We start from the raw sequence: 24,209 nt of genomic DNA, 5'->3' as shown, positions 1-24,209 counted from the left end.
TATTAATGCCAGAACAAAAGAGACAACACCATTGTTTTCCTCTTTGTACTCTGACTCCTGCCATTCTCATATTACAGAGTCTTAAATCGTTTTTCACCTCTTCTTCCTTATTCTGAAGGGAAACTAATTCCTTCTCAGACTGTGCAGCTTCGTCCTTTCATTTAAGCAGTTTATCCTCTCTCCTCTTAAGTGAGACAAGCATTGTTTTCCACCAGAGGAGCTTTTCTTGAATGCTGATGTGTCCACCAGGCTCCTCTGTGCATGCTTGAAGCAGGACCAGCCAGTTCTACCCAGAAACACTGACCTCCCCAAAGCAGCAAAAAGTGTATAAATTTGCCCTGACCTTTTTACTTGGGATTTTGTACTTTGGAAATACTCTCTATTTGATTAGCAGTGGGATACTGCTTTCAACTCCGTGTATACGACTTGTAGCTTGCTGAAAAGCTAATTCATGACCAGATTCCATGGGCTTTGCCTTTATATTTCTCTGAATGTTGGATCTGTAAGTTACACATCACCTAACGGCTAGGATGTAGCCTAGTATGTTGCTTCTTTGCCTAATATACCTACATGAAAGGTGCCAGGCAACATAACGAGTATAGAGAGCCAGCAAAAATAATTTTTCGCCTTCAACCAAGGGTGCTGAACGGATTCCCAATCAACTTCTGTGTACATGCATGTGCATCTACTGGATCAGTGACCCTGCCACGAAACAGGCTCCGCTTTATCCACAACCACTGTATTGAATTGTGCTATTCCGACTTTAATCCATCCCTGACCCCCAGTAGCTTCTACTGAGTGTGATGAGAGCAGAAAGTTAGCACCTGCCTCTGAGGAGACAGAATATGGGTTTCAAAGGCAAAGGTAGGCTATGCTTGAAGTCTGCAGAAATTTAGCACCCAAGCACTCATTTGACCTGTGAACCAAATCTTGAACTGAAATGTTGGAGAGGTTTTATCCTGTGCATGGCCTTTGTTCTTGTGGGCTCACCTTCTCTGTGTCAGAAACATCCTAAACCTTTTATTAGCAAGACTGTAACTTCTCAAGCTTTGAGCCTTTGGTCTGGTATTAATAGTAGCTTTTCGGCCGTCATATATCACTTAAAGCTACTAGGGTGCCATAGGCGTAAAGCAAATAACAGACTTCCCCAAAAGCACCAATTTTCGATTAGACTGTCTTGGCCATGGCAAATGGTTCAAAAGATATAGGGGGTCATTCTGACCCTGGCGGCCAACGACCGCGGGAGCACCGCCAACAGGCTGGCGGTGCTCCCATGGGCATTCTGACCACGGCGGTACAGCCGCGGTCAGATACGGGAAATCAGCGGTGTCCCGCCGGTTTCCCGCTGCCCAAGGGAATCCTCCATGGCGGCGCTGCAAGCAGCGCCGCCATGGGGATTCCGACCCCCTTACCGCCAGCCTGGTTCTGGCGGTTTTGACCGCCAGAACCTGGCTGGCGGTAACGGGTGTCGTGGGCCCCCTAACAGGGCCCCACCAAGATTTTCAGTGTCTGCCAAGCAGACACTGAAAATCGCGACGGGTGCAACTGCACCCGTCGCACCCCTTCCACTACGCCGGCTCCATTCGGAGCCGGCATCCTCATGGAAGGGGGTTTCCCGCTGGGCTGGCGGGCGGCCTTCTGGCGGTCACCCGCCAGCCCAGCGGGAAAGCCAGAATGGCCACCGCGGTCATTTGACCGTGGTGCGGTCATTCGGCGGCTCCCGCCGGCCCTGCGGTTACCGCGGCCGGCGGGAGTCAGAATGACCCCCATAGTTGTTTAAAGTTCCTGGTTGCTTACCTAGCTAATGGCCCATTGAGCCTTCACGTTGAGATATCAGTTGTAGAAACTGGGGTATAATCTGTGCAGCCAAATGTGTTAATATTTATTAGGAAATTAGATAAACTGTGCTTAGGGAAATTAAAGTAAAAGAGCTGAAGGATTATTGCAGAATTAGGCTTTTGAAAACTGCAAGCCTGAAAATTACCCTGCTGAAATCGCTTTTAAGTTGTCAAGCATTCTATAGAGCTGATCCACACCCACTGAGGTGCCCTGACCTCAAAATATTTGATACCAGAACAATTCAAAATGGATCTCTATTAGTGTTATGGTAACCCATGCTTAGTGACATGCCACATTTAAAGGTGCTTTCAAAAAATTGCATGAAACATGGATAGTTGTTGCCACTAAAATGTCAGTGTTTGGATGAAAGGGGCGAAGGAAATCTCATTTAAAATGTGTCCAGTCTGCTTTTGACCCGCTTGTTCCTGGGTACTTAACAGATACCTAATAACTAGACCAGGGGGACATTTCCATTACAGTGGTGACATTTGCATAATTTTCGAATTTTCATGTAAGACAACATTTTCAAAATTAATAGAAATTTTGAATGACCCAATTTAGCATACTTTTTGCACCCTCTTGCGCACAACAAATATCTTGCAAAGTGTTTTTTTTGTTGCTTAAAATAGTCTTCTGCCTGTATCTTACAAGACTTTTTTTTTAAATGAAAAGTACATGCTTGTGTGAAATAAGTTATGCAAGATACCAGCACGCCACATTTAGCTCTAAATGGATATTTTCTGAACGTTTTAGGAGTTTCACAAAAATAATTACATTATTATACTCACTCTTCCATCCAGCAGCACCTTACTGACACCCACTCAGGTTGTAGATCTGAAGTAAGTGCCTCCTACAGCATACCTCTGGTTAGCCAACAGGGTAAATCATGAGAAAGAGTACTGTGTACAGTCACACAGAGAGATCATTTAAAATATAGAGGACTGAGCTATTGAACTGGATTTAGTTGAGTTTTGATTCCAGGAATATTCCACCCAGTTTTTTGTACATAATCTTAATTGTCCTATCCCTCGTAAAATTTGATGACAGTATGAAGACACAATACTTTAATATACTTGGTCATGTTCTCACAGTGACTTGCGTCATTTGCTTCTACAAGTGGTTTCTTTTACTACACATGCCTTTCATTTTGTTGTTTCGATGTTATGACTGACTGTTAATCGATTTAGCTAAAGAGATATATAAATAACATTAAGAAAATCTGAACCTTAAATTTGATAGATTCAACAGTACTGCATTTGGCAGTCCTTTCTCCAGGTCCCTCCCTTCACATCTGAAACTTATTTCTCAGTCTTTTCTTCTGGTTAACCTCTGCCTTTCTAGAACGCTTTGCAAATCTTCATCTTCCAACTGGGGTGTATTAATTGTGCCACAAGAAAGTTCAGTTTGTAAAGTATGCATTTAAAGTTCTGTGAAATAAGGGTAAGTTGGTGCTGTGCTCCAGTATATCAGCTGTTATCTGACCCATTTCAGATAGTAAGACATTTGTGTTTATCCCTCTGAATAGCAATATGACAAAACACTAGGATCAACAAAATAAACTTGTCAGAAGAAATAAAATGAAAGAATTGGTCAACATGTACAAATACCTTAGTATGTCCTGCCATCCCATTGGAAAATCGTGAAAACCTACCGTGCTTGTACAAGAAGAAAGAAGGGCGAGAGGCATCGATAGCCACAGAGATGGGCCCAACGTTAGCAACAGCCTCCTGAAGGGCTGCTTCACTCCTTGGAAGCTGATGGGAACTGGTGCTGGTGGCAGCTTTCCTGGAAGGATCGTATTTGCAGGAACCATCCTGGAAATATACACCCAAGGTAGACAGATCATTGCACTGTTCATTAATTTCTAGAGCAAGTACTTGCCACTACATTCCGTTGCCACTCACTGCTGTCCATTTTGAACAAGTTTTGAATCTTTCCCTCTGGGAGAAATTTGGGGCAAACACATTTTCCTGAGTTCTGCCGAGAGTTTTTCTTAGGAGCCCGCTATCTCCTCTAGCAAATGCAGGGGTTGCGAGTACCGAGGCAGCCTGTTGTCCATTCCACCTCATTCCTTTTCCTTCCACTACCCTACACTTACTGTCCCTTAGTGTCACTATTGCAAGTTCTGTTTCATCTGTGCTTTGTCTCTTTATCACCATTTACTAATCTTTTTCTTCCTCTTTTCTCGCAATTTTCAGTCTTTCTCTCCCTTGCTCTGACTTGCTAAAGTCTGATGATGAAGATGTCATGGTCCCCTAAAATCAGTGTTGCTGCCCATCACCAGCAACCACCAGAACAAACTATGAAATTAAGCTGATATTTAACATGCTTAAATGTCGACTCCAACCAAAATGTACCTGGGCCTCTGTTTCAGTTGCAGAGGTTTAAAAAAATGCTTGATGTATTTTTCTGGAGATGCTAAATAAAACGCTCTTGGTTTAGTCACACAAAGTCAATTACATGAAGGTGAAAACATCTTAACATAGCTAGCTTAGGGATACATTTGATCCTTATTCATCTTCCCTCACTCTGTTCATGTCAACTCAGGTTGTAAAATTGACAAACATTTCATTTTGAAAGATTAACCAGTGCAGCAATTTTAAAGTGACTTGAACATCAGAGCATAGCAGTTTATACTTTTGGAAAGACATCATGCAAATTAGGAAACTCTGTCCCAGCCAGTTTCTCCAGGATATGGGAAATGGTTTTTGCTCACACATGCTTAAAGAATAATGTTGCTAAAAATCAGTCTTTGATATCTTTCTTGGTTTAAATGTATGCTTCTTTCCGTGTAAAAGGAGAAGCATTACTGGTAACAGAAATAAACACAATTATGATGGTGTCTCTTGTTAGTATTGTTTGAAAGTGGTTGCAGTAATAGTAGTATGGGATACATATCTTTAGGTTTTTGTTTAAATAGTATATCCTTCTTAGCCAAAAGGCATGTAATGCATATTACAAGCTGGAACTTATAATAAGTAGACTTGTTTTAGAACTTTTGAAAAAATGGGCTTGTGTGATAAAAATCCTTTTGTAGATTTACCAGTGCTTGGTTTGGTCTTTGAACTAAAGGCTGACGTCGACAATCAAGCCGCAAATACTGCATGTAGTCCAGCACAATTGGAAGTGCGCTAAATTCCAGAATCAGAGGAAGGTGATTACAAAGAGGGGGAATGACATGCATACTCTCAGCATGGTTATAAAGATTTTAAACACAAACATTTTCAAGCCAAAGGCTGTGCAATAGACTCTGGGTCATCATACTAGCCAAGACATCATTACTATGAGCCTCCTCCTCTAATTCAGGTGCCACTTGCATTGATAATGACACCACAGCAATGATGAAAATTTCCAAAGACTGCTTTCTCAACCACAAAATCTTTCTGCTCCACAGGGTCCTCCAGCAGGACCACCATCAACTCCACAACATTGCCCTACACCTCTTGGATGTGGAACCTCAATGATAAGTATCTTATCCAAAATCTTTACCGCTGCTCCTGGTGCTTCACCTAGTACAGTAGCGCCAGTGACAATGGGGGAAGAAGGTCTCCTGGTATTGATCAGGTATCTGACATATCTGAGGAGGAAGATGAAGTCATGAAGGAAGAGAAGAGGAGGGTCTTGAACCCGGTCCAATAGGAACAGTTCAGCCCGAACTGCCAAGCCAGGTCCCTGCTGAACCAGAACACAATCGTCCCCAGACTAGCTTTGGCCTAGGTGGGCCTCTTCAGTCGGGTGCAGCTTAACTCCTGTTGCACATTGAGCATAGGACCCACATCTGGGCTTATGCTTTCCACTTTAATAATGTGTATCCATGGTACCGTTAAAATAAATGTAGGGTGTCTGTGTATAATGACCCTACACCTTATGTAGTGTCAGCATGTTTCAACCCTTTCCTATAAGCCAATATGGGCCCCAGGCTCCCACTTGGAGATTACCATTTTAGTAAGAAATAATTTTAAAAGTCGAAAACATACTCTGTAGAAGATAAAATAAAAGTTAAACAAGCTAACAACACTTTCCAATTTTGTGGCATGATTGAACATATCCATCAACTCAGTGCTGTAAAAGTGTAATAGTTCCTTATAAGTGATCATAAATCAATACTTAGTAAGAATGTAAGGAGTAAATTACAGCAATCCCACAGTTTATGTATAATATATGATCCATACAAATAAGTACTGATGGTCCTGACCACAATTGTGTTTTTTAAGTCTCTTTTTTGCATGTCCTTGTGTCTTAGTAATACATTTTCTCTTTGAGGTATACGCTGGCTTTCAGAAACATCCATTATTATGATGTCATAAGGATGAAGGTCTTCTTGCATTACTTTCTTGGGGTTCAGGGTCATAATTCATATGTGTCCCTTTAGTTGATGTCACTGAGGTCAATGACATGCATGATGTCACTTCCGCTACCCCTGGCACATGGATGAATTAGAGTCTAACTTGGGTAGCATGAGTCACATTCTACAATGTTTCAACTTTCATATCTAGCCCTGACAGTGAAGAAATTACACAGTAATCGAACACTTGCACCTAGGCTAGACCTCTACCTCCCGAGTCACAAACAGCTCCTTCATGACCCTACAATTTAGATGGCCCACTCTGAGTTTTATTCTTTGCCAATCCACGTTTCACTTCCACTAACATTTCCTTGGTTGTTTCCAGCATTAGAGCAAAGGATCTAAAACATTTTTTGGAGTAAATATCTTTAGCACCAAAGTATTTCATACAAATTGATAAGCCTTCTAAAACCAATGTTTAGACATTCTGTTGAATAATTACAAAATGTAAACTTCATTCTTCTTCCTTATTCCTTTCTTTCTTTCTTTCTTTCTTTCTTCTTCTCTTTTTTGTTCTCTATGTGCTTGGGTTTCACCTGAAAAGCTCTCGCATAAAGCTGGATAGAGGGTGGGTTTGGCAGAATTCCTCATCCTGGCTACCCCAGTGTGTTTATTTGTGGACCAAGACTGATATATCACAGTGCATTATTTTGTAAACTGGAAGGCCATGTACAGAAATGAATGATTAAGCCTGTCCTCACGGTGTATGGATCTGATAACTATAAGTACTGAAATGTTGTGTCCCCCGAGATTTGGAGCCACTTGATCTCACTGTAGCAAACAATTGTTGTGGCTTTCTAGAATACAGCACTTTTCATGATGGGATTTTTTACTGTATATTTGATATTTTAAAATAAAAAATTACAAGTCACAGAATGTAGTTTGCAGTTAACTAGCAACCCTGAACTGCCTGCCAGTGTCCATACATCACATGGTGCCACTTGAAAGCCACGTCTGGTGCACTTACAAACCTTAGCAGTGTACGGATACGCAGTGTCTGAGTCAATGCCCTTGTTATCGATTACATACTTGAAGGCCAATATTGGTAGCCCACCGTTACACCCATGGTTGCCATAACTGCTTGAGCAGTCAACCAGGTTCTGAGGGCTGAGGGACTCCAGTTTTCCTTTCTTTAGCTTCAACTGCCCTTCGAGTGCTCCAGCAGCACTGAATGCCCAACATGAACCACAGCTGCCCTGAAAGACAAAGTCAGTGGTTTATAGTTAGAAAAGGGATCTACCATAAAGGGCCACTCTTAAAGACAAAGGCATATATATGGAAGTAGACAGGAGAACAAGTTGTATAAACAGTCTTCCTTTGAGTAATATTGATAGCACTTGTACAAGTTGAGGTTGTGTTCCCCATCAGCACCCTGGCAGACAAACAGATACATTTATAAGTATAAAAAGGGACAGAATGCATGGCAACTGCAACTATGTCAGACACATTTACAGTTTATAATATTAAAAAGTTTAATGTAGGGCTATATGTACAAATGCATTTCCCCTTAGACACAGAACGTATGTAACCCTTTGATACATTTGTCCCGTTAAGTTTGGATCACAGTGATCTCAACTGCGACAGCATGGGTTGTGTAGTCAGAGTATTGCATACATGGACCATAAGTGGTGGCCTGGAAGTTTGCTGTATGTAAAAATAGAAAGTTAATTAATGCCTTACATGATACATTTATTCATGGGAAAAACAGAGATTAAATTGATGCTATAGTTCGGTGAAAATATAAGGTAAAAAGTATTTTAAAAAATAAACTGAAATTCAGCAGTAATTGTTAAATGAAGTACCAATAACTTGTGCACGTCCCATGGGCAAGAATGTCATTAGTGATGTCATTTCAGATATCGTCAGTGATGTAATCAAAAATATAGAACATGTCTGAAGTTGAGTGATGTAATTTGTGGGGTCATGTGAGAATATAACAGTGCATGGTAAGTGCACAAGCTTTAGTTTAACAGTAACTGGTGAATTTCAGTGGTTTTTTTTTTTGTTTAAAATATTAAGTTTTAATGTACATTTTCACCTAAATTTAATGTCAGTTTAACTTTGTTTTTTTTTCATTTCAATTCTTCACTTTAAAAAAAAAGTATAATAAGAAGATGTATCCAGGCCTAAAAATGCCAAACCTGAGCCGCACACAGCATAGGGTTGCCTGCAGGGCCCTGCCTGTGGCCAAGCCATGTACTCATCCCATGACAGCAGGCCAATCCGCCTCTGTGCAAGGCCTTCAGCCATGTGCGGGTTGCAGTTGGCCGCAGGGCCTGGCCTCAAGGGAAAGCCCTAACCCACTGCCTAGCTGTGCAAAGCCTTCAGGGAAATCAGGATTGCAGTGCCCCTCCTGAACAAAAAAGATTTTTTATTTTTTTTTATCCCTGGGGTGGTCCCTCTGGTACCCACCTGCAAGGTTTAGGGGGTCAAGGTGCTCCTAGCAAACCCTTTTATACCTTTTTTTTTTTATTTGCAGGGCATGCATATCTAGCCCAGAGTCCTCACTCCTGTAATGGCAGCAGCAACATTTTGTTAAGGTTGCGATAAACCGATCAGAGCGTAAGCTTCTTATGAGACTAACTGGAACCTCTCCCACTGGAGTGAGGCAGCCGAAAAGAAAAAAGACCTCTTTGTCAATCAGGTTGCGCAGTTTTCTTGAAGGTGCATTCCAGTGGGATTTCCACAGGAGGGCCTCATACCCAACCATCCAGATATCAAAACATTTGTAATCCTTATTTCTCAAACTACTGAACAGATTTACACAAAATTGCAAAAACACGCTTTCTTGTTAACGATATAGCTTTTTTCCAAATTTGGGGTAATCTGCTTAGTCATTTGACTGTAGCTCTGTTCAAAGATCCATATCGAAATTCTACAGGGATGTTGTATTTTGAAATCCCTTTCTTTTTTCCCCCCTGCTTGAGGGATCACCCCACAACTTTCCAGGAAGCAGCTGAGGTGAGTGAAACTATTTTTGGGAAAGGGTTGTGAAAATTCAACAAACTGTACTAAAGTTGTTAGCAAAACAGAAAATCAGTTTGTTTTGGTAACTAGGTACTAACTATAACTACAGAGTGGCAACCGCCACTGTGTTATACATAGTGTGTGAGTATACTTTTTGGCCCGTATTTAAACATTAATGGATAGTGTCCCATCCATCTGGGCTGGAGGTCATAACCTCTGCCACCCTAATGAAGAAACATCTGCCATATTTAAAGATACCCTGCCTGCCTGTTTTTGAGTTTTGTGTTGTGAAGGGAGTCACCACTATGGGACCTCAGTTCTGAACACTGAAGATTTGAAGAGCGAGTGCTGTGTTTAAAACTTCCACTTGAAAAACTTTTTGGTTCAGAGAAAACAAACTGCCAAAACAGGAGTATTTCTCCAAACAAACACTAAATTGCCCTGACATGCATTCAACTTTTTTCCCTGCATGTGGGACCATTTAACATTTTCCCTGCATGATTCCAACATGTTTCACAGGGTAGACACGGGGAGAGTAAATGTGTGATGGCTGTCACACTCTCAATAGAGCTGGTTGATTGTCCCTTTGACCCGGCAGCCTTTACCAGGACAGACTGCTTAATCAGGGAGTACCATTAGCGGTATCCCAGTATTTCCCCAGATATTATTATACTAAGGGAACCACCGATTTAACAAGGCAGGGGGACCACTCTACCAAACCCTAATAAGTCCCTTACTTAACTCCACATCTACTTACCTTTATAATTTAGTAATCTTCAATATTCTGAATGTCTGATGGATACATCTTCCAACAGATTCCTCACCTTATGAATACCTGTCATGCACCAGACTGAGGGTTCATTATGACCCTGGCGGTCGCGGTGGTGGTCTGACTGCCACAATACGGCTGTGGCAGTTGTGCCACGATCGAACCACCAGCACCGCCTGTTTTCCTCCACAGGAGGTACTGGCAGTGCTAGCGGTCCTAATCCGCCAGAGCAGCCCTGCATGCAGCGTCACCCTGGGGATTACGACTCCCCTCTCCACCGGCTTTTACATGGCGATAGCACTGCCATTTGAGGGCTAGCGGAGACGGGGGAGAGGGGGCCTGCACAGCCCATGCACTTGGCATGGGCAGTGCAGCTGCCCCCATGGCAAGCCCCGTCGCACTGTTCACTGTCTGTTTTGCAGACAGTGAACAGCGCAACGGGTGCTGGTGCACCCTACGCACTGCAGCATTGCCGCTGGCTCAATTATGAGCCGGGGTCAATGTTGTAGGCTGTTTCCCGCTGGGCCAGCAGGGAAACCCCTATCCCGCGGGAAGGCGGTCGCATTGGCAGCAACCTGACTAAGGGAGTTTGACGGACGGCCTTTTATATCCACCAAAGTCATAATGACTCCCTGAGTCTCTAAATGTTTTCCCCCTGCAATAACTCTTCAGGGCTGATAGGTAAAGCACTACGTTCCCTGTTACAACATGCCACAAGATGTGACGACATAGGAATATAAAAATTGCGGACAAGTGTGCTGATGTCAGCCCCATTTTGTCCAGACCTCATCAAGGCAGTTTTGAGCTCTCAGTACTTTACCGACAAAATTCCTTGTGCTTTCAACAGAGACTCAGTCAAATGTTTAAGTATTTTTGTCACTACAGTGGTATGCAAAGCAGCAGAAGCTTTGAAGTTTATTTTTCATTCTGCTGGTAAAATATAAAATTTTGACAGAAATCGTGCATTCATCCCCAAGAGTTAAGAAGCCCTTCTCTTAATGAGTCACTTCTAGAACGTCTCCTGGCTTCTTGGAGAAAACAAAATCCTTTTAGCACAATCAGTCCACATACAGACAGCAACACAGTATAGACATGCGCCTTGTAATCCACGGTTTTTGTAACATCCTTCCTCAGGAAGTCTTGTTGTCTAAGTGTCTTTAAAACTGGGCCCAAATGCATTTCCACAACCCCTCCAGATAATGCTCTGAAAAGGCTGAACTCATTGGGCTGAAAAGTCTTTGCCTCAAGCAACTTCACTCTCCTCATGCTGATTATGTATGCTTTCTGGGCCACTATATTTATGCTGTGTCAAAACTGGGAAAAACTGGCGGTCATCAGCCTTCCAAACCATATGAATAAAACATTCTTCATGATTCTCAAGAGTTCATGAAGGTGACCAACCCTTACATCCTAATTCCCAAATGCTAACCTTAACTCTGAAGGCTGTGTTCTTGGTAGTAATTACTTTGGATTGTAGGGTCAGAGAACTTGAGGCCTTGTAGTTCATCCATCTTTCATGATATTCTTCCCGGATGAGTTTGTGATCCGCATTGACCAAACTTCCTACTTTCTTGCCCTCTCATCCCAATTAAGAGGAGGTGCAGCTGCATACACTGATCCCTAGATGATGAACTTGACAGTACAGAGATGATCATATTTTTGTGAGTTACATTGAAGATAAGAAGGGCAAGGCACCATTTATTGTTGGTCATCCTTTGTATCAGGAACTATTACTACTTTGCCAAAGAAAGACCATCCGGAGGCCAGTAATCCCTGCTGCACTAGGACCTTGGCTGTTTCTGTAGCATTCACCGGGGGCATTCCAGTGGATGCCATCTGCCCAGCAGACTTGGATCATCTTTGCATACTTTTGATTAACATTACTGCCTTTGAGTCCAAGCAGAGGCTTTGTTACTTTAGTTGTTTGGTCAATCAACAGTACTCTATTCCTGCTTCCAAAAGGGTATTATTTTGGACTTCATTCATACAGTGGGAAATGTGTGGGCAGATATAACCATCAGAAGAAAAAGTTACTTACCTTCTGTAACAAAGTTTCTGATTGATATGTAATCTATGTGCATATTCCTTGCCACCATCTATTCCGCACCTGATGAGTTCTGGTTATTAAGATCCCAAGCATTGCAAACATATTCGGTGCTGTATTTCTTACTACTGTTCTTTCGGTTCCTCCCTGTCCTCATTGAAGGGGTGCTGGAAAAATACCAGGATGCCTACGGAACATTTGTTGTCTTATATGCTCTCGCATCCTGAGTGTATAATGTGACGTGTGATGGTGCAGGGTGCTATGTGGCAGTGCTGGAAAACTAAGCAAAAAAGTTTCCAGATCCATTCTGGCATCCAGGGAGTATTTCCAAGATGAGAAATCTGCAGTAAGAATGGACAGCAACCAGAAATATTGTTACACAATATAAATGACTTTTTCTGCGGGTTGATGAAAAACTTTTCAATATAGTTATAGAACAACCTTTGAGAACTATAGAGAGGTAGGTGGATAGAGACCATCACACTTGTTAAAGAAGGGCAGCGGAAAGGGGTCTGCCCTCAGAATAGGTTTCTTACCTGATTCTTGACATCAGTGACACAACCTTTCTCCCTCCAGTCCACTGTGGCGGGGAGAGTTCTCCAGGTCTTTACATAGCTGGTGCTGTTTGTGGGTTGATGGTCTGGGACTCGAAACCCAGTCAATATTGAAGTGACTTCCTCACTGGTCTAAAGAAAGTAAGACAACCTGTACTTAACAGGAGCCTGTAATTCCCAGGACACCCTGCATATGCATTTGCTTGAAATACTAAAGTAGATCTGCCAAATACGTAGCTGTCTTTCTCGTAGTAATTCTCACATAGATTTTCTCCTTTATATGCTTGTTTTTTTCTGGAACACCTAACCTAGTAACTACATAACATTTCAGTGTTCTCATACAATATTCTCACATTGTCCTTTTATACTGCATTTACATTTCCTGCGATATCTTTTCTACTTGTATCTGTGGTGTTGAGAGTTCCTTCTAGAAACGTTTTTAAGGCCTTTTGAGTTGTTTGCCTTTGATTCTAGAACAAACTCAACGGATTTCCACAGTTCCTTCTGGCGCCTTGTTTCGTGTGTCATTCACTTTTCTTTTCTCTGACATTTTCCTAACACCTTGATGTTTTCTTCTAGAGCAGTGTTTCTTAACCCTTTGACTTCTGTGCAGCGCCACTTAATCATTACTGGAACACGGGAACGCCCAATGAATCATTGAAATCCAGGGGCTCCCATTGAGTCATTACAGGAAGCCAAGGACCCTACCCTAAACGTTTTTGATTATTTCAAACACCAAACAATGCACATAAAATACATAAACAAGCATTCACTAAACAAGTACACAAACTATGCAATATTTTATTTAATTCACTAAAAAAAAAAAAAAACATTTTAATTTGATTAGGGATGGTCGAGCTTTTCTGAACTCAGTTTAGGCAATTCATTGTGTTTACTATAATATGCTTATTATACTTGCACTGCTTCTACGAATCAGTTCGAGGATACTAACTAAATTTTAGCCTCCAATTTCAAACTCTTTCACATGAACAGAACATTTTAAAATTTTCATCATTACGTTTTGCATCCTCGTTTATAAACACCTCATTAATCTGTTAATATTTAATTTTTTGAGAAGAAGCAGTCCCCCTGACCAAGCTTTTTGGATCCCCCAGGGGTCCCCAGAACACAGGTTAAGAACCTCTGCTCTAGGCCATTTTCACTGTCTTGGTATTGTATTTAGATTTCATTCTAGGTCCTTTATTGTATGACTTTGCTTCAAGTTAATATTTAAATGTTCCATTGTGCTGTACACTGCATCTGTATTTCGTTTTAGACCATTTTCCCAGGTGACACTCCATTATATTTACATTTCCTTCCAGTATTTCATCTCAGTTGGGGAACCCATAATGAGCAGAGGTCAATGGTGCCTCTGCTCAAATCCCTAGATCTAATGTCTGCTAATATTACCGGCGACTTACATTATCTATTCCTCATCTTCTTATTTGTAATAATTGGATGTTGTTGCTAAAACGATTAGAACATGAAATCCGAAATAAAAATTTTTAATTATAAAATATCACAATATATTCTTACACACAAATAAACAATAATTAGTTATTCTAACACTGGAATTACGCCACAGTGGCGGACCAAAGGTTTATGCAGTGTTGACTAAGTTAAGCTGCAAGAAGAGGAAAATTAGGCATTCTAATGCAGCACAGTTTGTGCAGTATTATTTTTGTATTTCAGTATTTCAGAGTACATTAACAGCAGTGAAAGGTGATCCCTGTGCAGTGCCATGTGTAGCTATTTAATAAATTGTGAACTGTTTGATCTAAAAACATTTTTTGGTTAAAATCTGCAAATAATGATGCAGATGGTGAATTATGTGTCAAATTTGGTAACTCATAGATTATGCTGACCACGCCGCGGCAGCATATCATCTGTGGTCACTCTCCAGACTTCTTGCTATTACCCATTCAATAGATTATCAGTCCTAACGTTCTTCAAACATGTCCCCATTACTGATTCACTTTTCTTATCCCCTTTCTTCTTGCAGAGGCAGCCGATGTTATGTCTGCTGTCACTTTCTCCCTATGATAGAATAATTCCTTTGGGACGTCTTCTGGATAAATGTTTTATTTTAGGTTATTCCATGACTCGTAACATTTTAATGCACTAGTTTGTCTTTGGGAGATTAACAATAGAAAAGGCAAATGAAAAAGAACATGCCATTTTTCCCCAGCCTGTCTGGTTTTTAGCATTCATGGTGCTCCTTACACAATATCAACCTCCTACTTTCACATTCAGCAGCATTTGGTGCAAATTTGAGGTATACGGGTGCTGTACCTTGCATTTTTGTGGACATGAGCCGTGACTAAGGCGTGGCCCAAGGACTGATTATTAAACTTCAGTCGGCCCCCCTTGTGGGTGGAGGGCAGGGGTTGCTACGTTTTTATCACACATGCAGAGTGTCACATAATTCCTAATTACTAGCCTGCCTGTAGCTTGCAGAGATTCCACTTTTCCTACATTTATACACAGCAATCGTATTTTTCATGCAAATTTGAGATTTATTTCTCCCGTGTGCTAGTTGCCACTGAAACCCTTGGTGCATGCAGGTCAGAGGTTCACATCAGTGGAGTTTTCATAAATATAAATCTGGGACCCCCCAAAACACCAAGTACAGGCAGGACCCAGAGGGTTGGGTAATGTGTGGTTTCACTGAGTGACACATTGATGTTCATGTTGCCGTTTTTTGTGTGTTTTAATGGCAGATCAAACCAGGTTTGAAATAACCACCGAGTCAAATTTCTGAAGAAAATTATAATGTGGAAAATCTGTTAACAGTCTTTCGTGTAGTGGGTCTCTAATCGTCAGAGGAAGTGGGCAGTTTCCTCGGACTTAGCAATCGTTATTTGCAGTTAAATTGATACACAAGATGGACCCAGTAGGGAGAACCTGCTGTGCAAATGTGTGCACTACTCTCTAAGCCCTGCCCTTGAAATATCGTTGCAGGCACTTACCATGTCGGCCAGATGGTTCATGCCTAAGTCGTAGGAGTGCAGTCCCAGGGAAGCCTCCAGGTTGTGCAGTGTCACAAACCTCAGATTCTTTTCCCAAATGATACGTCTCCATCTTTGCTCTATCTGAAGCGAAAAAAGAAATTAAATTTTACCTAAAGTAGCAACAAGGAGTCAATGGAGTGTTTTAGATAATGGAATGCTCCTACTACAGTCTTCTGAATTTCAAGAACTTTTCTCTCACTGCAGGAACCAAGGTCATAGCACGTCTGGTAATGCTGAAAAACCCTGCATACTCTTTGACTTCTGCTGGACTGTCCTGTGCCCTTAACTAGTGTATTTAATCTGTTGTTTGGGAAGGGCATTAGAATAAACCCATTTCAACTGTTGATGGTAGCTCTGTCCCCTTTCACCAGTCTAAGAGGAGACTTAAGGCTGTATCAATCGGTAAAATTGCAGAGCCACAGACTTTTTGCCTAGCATCCTGTGCGAAGGTGCCTACTGGCCCTCTCCAGGAAATGTGTTTGTTTGTGGGTGTCATGTTACATAAATGTTGTGTGCCTGTGAGAATCTCTGGTGTCTAGTGAGCTGTGAAATGTGCATCTGCATGCTGTCACACAGACTTTGGGGGTTATTACAACTTTGGAGGAGGTGTTAATCCGTCCCAAAAGTGACGGTAAAGTGACGGATATACCACCAGCCGTATTACGAGTTCCATAGGATATAATGGACTCGTAATACGGCTGGTGGTATATCCGTCACTTTACCGTCACTTTTGGGACGGATTAACACCTCCTCCAAAGTTGTAATAACCCCCTTTGTCTTGTCACACCCCTTTTCAGGTAATGTTGGGCATCACTTAGCAAACTACGGTGTTGGCACAGAGTACTGGTTTCGATCAGTCCACTCCATTTAGCCTTACCAGTTGTTAACAGCTTTTGACTAAGGTAGGCTGCAAAAAGCAGAAAATTCGGCATTCTAATGCAGCACATTTTTGTGTGGTTTTATTTTTGTATTTCAACATGCATTAAGCCTGAGAAGACGTAAAAATAGCACAGAAGGATGCCTTCCACCCTGAATGAAAGGAGGATTTGAAACTGACAAATATAATCTTTTGGTTTCCTGTCGCCACCCATCCCCACCCCCCCAAAGCCTGTCAAATACTGTCTCCAACCAGCTTGTAATTGTCTGTTTTCTGTCCTTTAGAAGTAGAGCCACTTGACCCGCAAAGAGACACTTTTACTATGAACTGTTTTGGTTTACCAGACAAAGTAAGAATCAGACATATTAACGGGGGAAGCCCTAATGCTGTTTCTTGTTTTGTAAACAGTAAAAACTGCACTTCCAAGTATGAGGTTAGGAGCCAACACCTTCTAGTGAACCAATGGCAAGGACCACTACAGTGTAACGTGCATGGGGGTCATCTCAGCACTCCACTCACCAGGATTTGGAGCCCAACTAATTATAAACCACAGTAGAACATCCTTTGTAACTAGAGGTTGACCTGCAAACAGCATAGAGTCTTAAAGTATGGAAAGCCTATGCCACTCCCAAACTGCACCATTCCACCCCTGCCATGCATTTGCAGGATGTGAGAGAAGAGAAGATTTTTCTTTGAAGACTTCCGGTTCCGGAAATAATATGAAAATGTGTGATTATCCCCCCAGACTAAGGGTCCATTAAGGACTATCGATTCATGTGCACCCCCACCATCTGAAAATCTTTACAGTGAATAGTACATTTAGAGTTACAGGAGCTTGAAGTTTGTCTACCCAAAGTAGATATCTTGTGAGTACAAGCCCAAATTTGACCGCAGTATTCTTCCTGTCAATTGGTCTCACACTGAACTGAGTTGTGTTGAAAATACCAACCATTGGCCCACTGGTAGCTCTTCTAACTAGACCCACATAGTTTGTGAACTGCCCAACTGGCATCCCACAATGCACTTTATAAACATTTGCATGAATTTTACAGAGATCACTATTTACTTTGTGTTGTGAAATTTTGAGTCTAGAATTTCTGGGCTGTTTTTACTGGATTTGCAACCACTGTGTCTCACGCCCCCTGATTTTTCTTGACAGACTTAGAGGCTGCTGAAAGAATATTGATAAGTCAGAATGCTTTAATATATCATGCTATCTGATAGAGACTTCTAGCTGCAGATTTCTTACCTTAGAATTTCCCCCAGGCGTCAGACTAGATCCGGAGATTTTTCTTTGAGCAATACCCTTGCGCGTCGGTAGGTGGCGTGGGTCAACTCCGTGGGCGTTGTTGGCGTCGTAGTCGCTGTGATGACGTCGGGAGTAGTACATAGGTGCCCCCTCAGCGCAGTGACGTCAGTTCTTTTCTTTCCACGTCACGTGGTGATCCAGAGAGAGCTACCCTGGTCTCTTTTTGCCCGATTTCGACTGTTTTGTCGAGTTTTTTAGTGTGCTTTTTGTGCATCGGGGATGTCCCCGAAGATCGGGTTCAAGCCGTGCGAGGACTGTCATCGCATGATGTCGGTGACGGATCCGCATCAGGTTTTTCTGTGGTGTCTCTAGCGTGACCACGACCTGAAGTTGTGCTCCGAGTACTGGGCCATGCACCTGAAGGCCTTGAGGGAGCGGTCCCTCAAGCTCATGGCGACCCGACACTCAACTCCACGTAGGTCGTGATCTCGCTCAAGAGGAAGGTCTCGAGACCATCACTACTCGTCTTCCTCAAAATCTTTTGGTGCAGGTAAGAAGAAGAAGTCGAAGCAGTCTTATCGCACTTCGACTTCGCCCCGTCGCTCGGCTGACGCGACACGGAAGGGGCGTCGATGTTCAAGGCCTCCATCTTCAAAGCCTGCTTCTGGGTCTGCTCCATGCTTCCCTGAGTTTCCGGGAGCCGGAGCGACCCCTGCCCAACTTAAGGAATTCTTTGAGGCCATGCGCCTCATCTTTGGGAGGTCCGACCCCCGATACGGCGCCTTCTGGTGCAAGAGGTTCGTTTGAGGTTCTGTGCCGGCGGATTTGGCTCCGGCCACAGAGGTCCTCTCCGTATCCACGCCAGTCACACCACTGAGACCTTCCCTGGTGCCGGGTCGATTGTCGACACTCCTGACGTCAGTAGTGCCCACTATCGACGTCGACCCGATCCTTAGCCCGACGACTCGGAGTCGGAGCGGCATCGGTCGATGCCGCCTTTGTCTTCAATGGGGCCTATTCACCCCAGGTCAGATTTGGACCCTTTTTCCTAAGGGTACGAATTTGGGGAAGGATTGGAGGGGTCCCTGGACCCTTACGAATACCAGGATGACCCATCTTTGGACTGGGCACAGGAATTGGGCAACGCCAGTGACCTGGACACTTCTCCAGACGCTGGCATGCTGTCTCCTACCATATCTACGGCAGAGGGAGCGACTTATGGTATGGTGGTCAGTAGGGTGGCTGAGGTCCATGGCCTTGTGCTACTTACTGTAGAAGTCAGGTCCAACCTCCTGACAGAGGTGCTTCAGCCAGGGTCTTCCACATCTGAGCCCCTTTTACCTTTCAATGAAGCCCTCACGGATGTCTTTTGGGTACTTGATCCAAACCCAACACAGGGGCTCCTGTGAATAGGACTATCGCATGCCGCCACCAGCCCGCGCCGAACGACCCTAAAATCCTGTACCAACACCCCATGCCTGAGAGTCTGGTCATCCAAGCTTCCTCTTCTTCAGGTGCATTCCCTTCGGCACCCCTGGATAGGGAATCAAAAAGGCTGGAACATTTTGGGAAAAAGTTGTTTTCTTCCTCCAGTCTCACGCTGCAGTCCGTGAACACTGCATGCCTTTTGGGCCACTATACCCACTCTCCTTGGGATACGGTTGCACAAGTCCTGCCGCAGATACCGGAGGATGCCCATGTTATTGTCTTCCAAGCTATCAACAATGGGAGAGATGCGGCTAAGTTCACAATACGATGTGGGCTGGACATGACCGACTCTCTGGGGAGATCGGTTGCTACAACAGTGGCCTTAAGACGCCACGCCTGGTTGCGTACTTCTGTTTTTTTCTGGGGATGTCCAACAGTCTCTCATCGACATGCCCTTTGATGGCTGCCGTCTCCGCCTTGGAGAGATTCAAGGATTCCCGAGATACTGCTCAGTCACTTGGTCTTTCCTCTGCCCCTCGCCCACGCAGTCTGCTTTTCGCCCCTATCATGGCCACGGAAGGGGCTCCCTGTCGCATCCCTCGCCCAACCACTGTGCCACCCATGCTGTTCAGCCGCTGCTTGGCCGGGGACGCGAAATTCCACGTGGACGTGGGACAGGGAACCAGAGGTCTGCCCAGTCCACCTCTGCCCCTGCTGCAGCCTCCAAACCCTCCTAGTCCGTACCCTCACTCCCATCCAGTTGGCGGCAGGATTCACCATCACCTGTCCCACTGGGAATCCATGACTACGGACAGGTGGGTTTTGCAAATCGTTCAAAAGGGCTGCTCCCTCCCTTTCGAATCTGCCCCACCAGCCATGCCTCCATCACACAGCCAACTCCCGGAGGATCATTTGGCACTTCTCCGCCAGGAAGTCGCGTCTCTCTTGGCCAAGGGAGCTATAGAGAAGGTCCCTGTGCCAGAAGTAGGTTGTGGTTGTTATGCCCACTACTTTCTGGTGCCGAAAAAGGACAAGGGCTTATGTCCTATCCTAGACCTTCGGGACCTCAACTACTTCCCCAAGAAGGAGAAGTTCAAAATGCTCACCCTGGCTCATGTTCTGTCTGCCTTAGACCCAGGAGACTGGATGGTAGCGTTGGACTTGCAGGACGCTCATTTCCACATCCCCATTCTGCCTGCCCACATACGTTACCTACGATTTGTGGTAGGTCATGAGCACTTTCAGTTTACCGTGCTCCCCTTCAGCCTTACCATCGCCCCTTAGGTGTTCACGAAAGTGATGATGATGGTTGCAGCTCATCTGCGCAGGTTAGGGGTCTCAGTCTTTCCCTACCTCAACGACTGGCTGTTGAAGGCGGACTCGCCCCAGAAAGTCGTCTCCCACCTTCAGATTACGGCGAACCTCCTGCACACACTGGCGTTCACTATAAACGTGCCGAAGTCACACCTGACTCCCTCTCAGACGCTTCCTTTCATCTGTGCTGATCTGGACACAGTGCAGTTTCGACCTTACCCTCCCGAAAAGTGATTCCAAGATATTCAGGCTATGATTCCGATCTTTCAGCATCTGTCTCGGGTTTCGGTGAGACTGACTCAGAGGCTGCTGGGCCTCATGGTCTCCTGCATCCAGCTAGTGACACATGGCAGATGGCATATGCAGGCTCTGCAGTGGGACTTGAAGTTCCAGTGGGAACAGCATCAGGGGAATCTCTCCGACATGGTCCAGATCTCAAAGGGCACTACAAAAGACCTGCAGTGATGGCTTTCAAATCTGCATTGGGTACACAGCAGTTCCCTTCCCCAGCCAGATCTATCTAAAGTGACAGATGCGTCACTTCAGGGTTGGAGTGGCCACATGGGAGAGGCGGAGATCAGAGGCCTCTGGTCACCGGCGGAGTCTGGGCTCCATATCAATCTTCTGGAGCTCTGGGCGATCAGGCTTGCATTGAAAGCATTTCTTCCCTCTCTCAAAGGGAAAGTAGTGCGTGTTCACAGGCAATACTACCGCCATGTGGTACTACAACAAACAGGGCGGAGTAGGGTCCTGGACCCTTTGTCAAGAGGCACTACGTCTCTGGACGTGGCTGGAACATCAGGCCATTCCCCAGGTGGTTCAACATCTGGCAGGTTCTCTCAACGCCAGAGCAGACAAACTCAGCCGTCGATGCACAGCCGATCACGAATGGCGTCTCCATCTGGAGGTGGCGCAAGATCTCTTTCAGCAGTGGGGAGAGCCTTGGTTAGATCTGTTCGCCTCCGCAGAGAACGCGCAATGACAGAAATTTTTGTGCTGGAGTTTTCAAGGCTTTACTCGCTCAGAGACGCTTTTCGTCTCGAGTGGGACTCCAGCCTCCTTTCCGCCTATACCACTTCTGCCCAGAGTTCTCAAGAAGGTCAGGAACGACCGGGCCCAAGTCATCTTGGTGGCTTCCGACTGGGTACAGAGAGTATGGTATCCAGGGCTATTGAGTATGGCCATCAATCCTCCACACAGACTGCCTCTTCGGGCGGATCTTCTGTCACAGCAGCAGTGGTCGGTTCTCCACGCGAATCTGTCCAATCTCCGACTTGATGCGTAATGAATGAGCGGCGACAGTTGACAACTTTTGATCTTCAACCCGAAGTCTGTGATGTTATCTTGGCAGCCAGGCGTCCCTCCACCAACACGGTATACGCCTGTCGTTGGCATAACTTCCGTGGCATGGTGCACCAACAAATCTGTTGAACCCCTCTCTGCCCCTCTATCTGAGGTTCTTTTGTTCATTCCTTCTTTGGCCTAGCAGGGCCCTGCTTTGGGCACCCATAAAGGGTATTTATTGGCCATTATTGCCTTTCTTGGGTTAACTGATCAGCCCTCACTCTTTAAATCTCCTATTGTGAGTAGATTCCTAAAAGGTCTCACCCATTTATTTCCTCCTGCTCCATTTATCATGCCTCAGTGGGACCTCAATGTTGTCCTTACTTATTTAATATGTACTCCCTTTGAGCCGATGCACCATTGTCCTTTACGGCTCTGCAACTTCAAAACTGTCTTTCTTGTGCCATCACCTCTGCTCGCAGGGTAAGTGAGCTTCAGGCTCTTTGGTCCAAGCCTCCATACTTATCTGTGCACCCTGACAAAGTGGTGTTGCACACTAAGGCCTCCTTCCTTTCAAAGGTGGTTACACCTTTTCATGTAGGCCAGTCCATCACCCCGCCTACTTTCTATGCACCCCCACATCCTTCCCATGAGGAGGAGGGACTCCTCTGTCTGGACCCAAAAAGAAAGTTGGCGTTCTATCTTAATAGTACTAAAGATTTCCGGGTGGACGATCAACTCTTTGTCTGGTGTATGGGTGCAAAGAAAGGGAAGGTAGTACAAAAATGTACCATTTCTCAATGGTTACTTCTTTGCATCAAGATGTGCTACGCTTTAGCCAAGAAGCAACCCCCTCAGGGCGTGCTCATTCCATCAGAGCAACTGCTGCTTCCACTGCGTTAGCACGCGGAGTTCCTGTCCTGGTTATCTGCCAGGCAGCTACATGGGCGTCCCCGCACACGTTTGCTAAACACTATTGCCTGGACAGTCAGGTCCATCGGGACGGCTACTTTGGTTGTTCACTCCTGCAGGACTTCCTAGTATGATCTTGGTTCGCAGCCCACCACTGAGGATGGCATTGCTTGGGTATCTGCAACTAGAAGTCTCCATCAGATGTACAAGTTACTTACCTTCAGTAACGAAATATCTGGTAGAGACATATTCTAGTCGCAGATTCCTTACCGACCCACCCATCCTCCCCGCTTGCGAACTGATTTCTAGGGACAGGGATTTCTCCCTTCAAGTCCTCCGCTCTGGCGCACCAATCTCAGTGTTCTTAGCGGCTCTGCGCTTTAGCGTGGAAAGTAGTTAAAAGAAACTGACGTCACTGCACTGAGGCGGTGTCTATGTACTCATCCCAACATCATCACAGTGACTACGACGCCAGCGACGCCCTTGGAGTCGACCGATGCTCACGGGTATTGCTCGAAGAAAAATCTCCAGATCCAGTCTGACTCCTGGGGGAAATTCTATGGTAAGGAATCTGCAACTAGAATATGTCTCTACCAGATATTTCGTTACCGAAGGTAAGTAACTTGTATGTCTCTTCCTGCCTTATTACAAGGATGTAGTAAAGAGAGCTAATAAACTCAACGTTTCATAAGGAATTGCAAGAATATCCTCATCCTTCATAATATAGAATATCCACATCCTTCATAATATAGCATATTCACATCCTTTTTAATATAGAATATCCACATCCTTCTTAATATAGAATATCCATATCCTTCCTAATATTGGACATTGCCAATACTGCAGAATGCTTTGCTATTTAAGCGCCACTTGTTCATGAAAACATTTTTTTTTTAATTTTTCAACACGTACTTCTTTATAGACATTGAATTTATTTTGTGTAATTGCTCATATAATAAAATACCCGTGTTACAAACCCTCAACCACCTCTTGGAGTATGGCGTGACAACTCGCCCTGCTACATAACGCGAGTGAAGTATATTAAGAGAGTAACTTGGTGATTTAATTTGGGTACAAAAATACCTAAGACCTTTGGGCACCAGTGGTAACCATTAGCAATTACTGACTAAACAAGGACCTATGCAAAAGAAGGCCGAATACCCACATACCATCACCAAAGTGACCCCTCATTGATGGTTGGCAATTGAAGAAAGACATCAATTTAAATATAACAATACTACGTACATTTTGTTCAAGGAATATGTTTCTCCAAGACAGTAAGCCTGTAACCGGGACCTGTTCTTTCAGCAGTGGGAAGAGATGGGTTGTAGTGACCTAGTCACCATATTGTGTTGGTTTCCTTGTGGGAAATGCTTGGTATGAATGAGGCACCACTCATCAGATAGGTGCACATGAATGCTCCAAGTGGTGGTGATGAATGAGTTGTGGACACAACATTATTCAGCAGGTGGGTGGCTGATGGTTTTGGTGGACTAAGCACTCTTCGAACTGGTGTGCTTGTAACATGTGATCTGTAGACAAAGCTTCCATTTCCTTGTTGTTCATGTAGCGTTCTGCTAGTAGTTGTAAAGTCAAGTACACACACCAGATGGCTA

General features: G+C 44.2%; 1 protein-coding gene across 3 annotated transcripts in view; it reads right to left on the bottom strand.

Annotated features, from left to right (window-relative positions):
- CTSS (cathepsin S) overlaps positions 1 to 24,209 on the bottom strand; it is a 95,301-nt gene that overhangs the window by 38,102 nt on the left and 32,990 nt on the right. For all 3 annotated transcript variants that reach the window (XM_069218537.1, XM_069218536.1, XM_069218535.1), the window contains exons 3-6: positions 15,488 to 15,610; positions 12,501 to 12,650; positions 7,156 to 7,380; positions 3,491 to 3,653 (exon numbers count right to left, since the gene is read on the bottom strand). In XM_069218537.1, coding sequence (XP_069074638.1) covers positions 3,491 to 3,653; positions 7,156 to 7,380; positions 12,501 to 12,650; positions 15,488 to 15,610 — 661 coding nt within the window. The remainder of the gene's footprint in view (positions 1 to 3,490; positions 3,654 to 7,155; positions 7,381 to 12,500; positions 12,651 to 15,487; positions 15,611 to 24,209) is intronic.

The sequence above is a fragment of the Pleurodeles waltl genome, chromosome 12 (assembly GCF_031143425.1).
Source record: "Pleurodeles waltl isolate 20211129_DDA chromosome 12, aPleWal1.hap1.20221129, whole genome shotgun sequence".
Lineage (NCBI taxonomy): Eukaryota > Metazoa > Chordata > Amphibia > Caudata > Salamandridae > Pleurodeles > Pleurodeles waltl.
Note: the sequence above shows the minus strand (reverse complement) of the source record. Positions and strands in the feature narration are given on the sequence as shown.